Source organism: Montipora capricornis, chromosome 7, assembly GCF_036669925.1.
Source record: "Montipora capricornis isolate CH-2021 chromosome 7, ASM3666992v2, whole genome shotgun sequence".
Classification (NCBI taxonomy): Eukaryota; Metazoa; Cnidaria; class Anthozoa; order Scleractinia; family Acroporidae; genus Montipora; species Montipora capricornis.
The window spans coordinates 51,678,031-51,680,530 of NC_090889.1; the positions used below are offsets into that span (position 1 = coordinate 51,678,031).

Genomic DNA, 2,500 nt, shown 5'->3' on the forward strand with positions numbered 1-2,500 from the left:
CATACTTATCTGCGAAATGAGAATCGGGTGTTTAATTCACCGTGAACTATGACGTGATTTTGCTTCAAGGGTTTGTTTGCTTTTTATATTATTTTGCGGGAGTAGGAGACCGAGAAATTATAACAATGGACTGTAAATATAACTCAGCAGAGCAAGGTACAACAAGTACATCTGGATTGCATGATTCACTAAAACGTGAGCCTTCGACACGTGACCTCGCTAGCCTTGACAGCTTTGCTGGTCAATCAACACGGCGAAAACTAGCTCGGAAATTGTCTCAGAAGGTCGGGAGGCTCTGTCCCTCTTTACCGCACTCTGCATTATGTGCTTTTACTCCTAGAGCTTATCGCCTATATCTTCTTAGTTAAAGAAGGTTACAGTTGTATTCCTTTGTATAGCTTTCAGCGATCTTGATCGAGGAGAAAGCGACGTCATTTACTCACTAGCTTAAATTTTGGACTCTCAGCTTTTCAAATTCGTGTTCTGCATACTAAGTAAGCTGCATTCACGTAACGCATTTTCAAGCTAAGAGTAAATGACCTCACTTTCTCCAGGCAGGCTCTGCGTCCTTTTCTGCTGATGTCGAAATAAAAGGCAAAATTATTTTGGATGTAGAATTGTGTAGTTGTTTAATAGTGGTTGGAATATGTTACATTCTGCAATAGTCAGCAATGTTTAATTAAAATGCGTTATATACATTTTGCTCTTACAAAGGATTTTCCCAACATACTCTTATTTTAATCAGTCGCTCCTGTAGTTTACGTATCCCCACAAAACCAGACTGTCGTTGAAGGACAAACAACCAACATTAGCTGCAAGGCGAGTGGTGTACCACATCCAAAAATATCGTGGAAATTTGAAAACAGAGAGCTTCATAGGGATGCTGTCATTACAAATACTTCGAACCAGTCACTTCTTCAGTTACCGAAGACTGCAAAGAGTATGGAGGGATGGTACCAGTGTATAGCCAAAAACGAGGCTGGTGAAGAATATTCCAATTCTTCTCTTCATGTATTAGGTTTGCTTTTTTGCTATGAGTTTTGTATACGATTTAGATTACGTGCCGCGTTCTTTTGAAAACAAAAGGGTTTGAATTGAGTATATTTACTTTCAAATGAGGTAGATTACAGTTCAAAAGGCAGCCATGTCGATTTCCCGCTACTCCGGCTTAAAAGGAATGCAGCCTATAGAAGTTACGATTTTAGACCCGACGTTTTGACTGCCTAGTGCTTTCCTCAGGGGTGATCTAAACCTGTTACGTGACTCCTTTTATAAGCCCACTACTTAACGGACATTTCACGCAGACTTGGTGAAAAATATGCAGGCTTTTAAAATGTGGTGTTGGAGAAAAATGGTCAACAATAGCTGGAAAAAGACGCTCGCCAATGAGAGAGTGTTGCAAATGGCTGGTGAAAATCGCAGATTGTTGTATACGATCCAGAAAAGGAAAATAGAACATTTTGGGCATGTGATGAGACACAATGAAATGCTAAGAGTAATCATGGAAGGAAAGTTGAAGGAACAAAAGGTAAATTAAAAGGACGACAGAGAAAAATGTATTTAGTTTATATTTGCATATGGACAAAGCAGAAAAAGAAAAATGTTACTATTAGGAAGTATAAGGACGGAGAGAGTATCACATGACCTCCTACCTCCGCAGGAGATGGAACTTTACATGATATGAGTTAGCGCCATTTCTTATCAATGAGGTGTAAACAGGTGTCAGGCACTCTGTGTATACTAGTCCTTGCAATGACTGCGAACACGAGTATAACATCGGACAAACCAAACGTCAGTTTCGCGTGCGTTTAAAGGAGCGCGAACGAGCAGTATTCCTTTCCAAAAACATGCTTACTAGACCAGCCATGAAATTGGGCCGGTGAAATATGTAATTCAAACATTATCACCACCAACTGGCGGTACCATCAACGCCTTTCATTGGAAGCTTGGCACATTAATTCCGCCCACGCTCTTTCAAAACGTGATCATGGCGGTCTTTTACCTTACGCCTATTTACACCTTATTGATAAGAAGTGACGCTAGTTAGTGAGTGCGTGAAAGGAGTAGTATAAAAGATTAAGGTCACATCTGGAGAAGACACTAGGCAGGAGTGGAGCAGTGTGAAACTATATTAAATTTATTTTTCCAGCGATTGGGTAGATTTGCCGAGAAAGAAATCGTTTGCGGATGCAATATAATATATATTTTTTTATACTTTTTATCCCAAGCTTTCAGTATCTTTACTGCATATTACAAATTCTGCAGTAAAATGTGACCAGCTTTCAAAAATTAGCTTATTTATCTCATTAAAATTCCTCACGTTTAAATTATCGGAACTATCTTTGCATTGTCGTCCAAATTTTCCTTACTTAACACTGATTTCAATTTTTTAAGCAATGAGCCGGAACTTTGTGAGGATATTTATCTCACCGAATTATGCCATTTTAATCTCAGAAGATCCCACTGCGGAGATATATGCAAACCCATATCCCACAATACT

At 39.2% G+C, this 2,500-nt stretch overlaps 1 protein-coding gene across 1 annotated transcript in view; it reads left to right on the forward strand.

The window, feature by feature from the left end:
- Positions 1–2,500, forward strand: part of LOC138056334 (uncharacterized) — a 70,291-nt gene that overhangs the window by 28,964 nt on the left and 38,827 nt on the right. Inside the window, exons 10-11 of the mRNA XM_068902114.1 lie at positions 746–1,018; positions 2,395–2,500. The exon at positions 2,395–2,500 is cut by the window's right edge and continues 227 nt beyond it. Coding sequence (XP_068758215.1) covers positions 746–1,018; positions 2,395–2,500 — 379 coding nt within the window. The remainder of the gene's footprint in view (positions 1–745; positions 1,019–2,394) is intronic.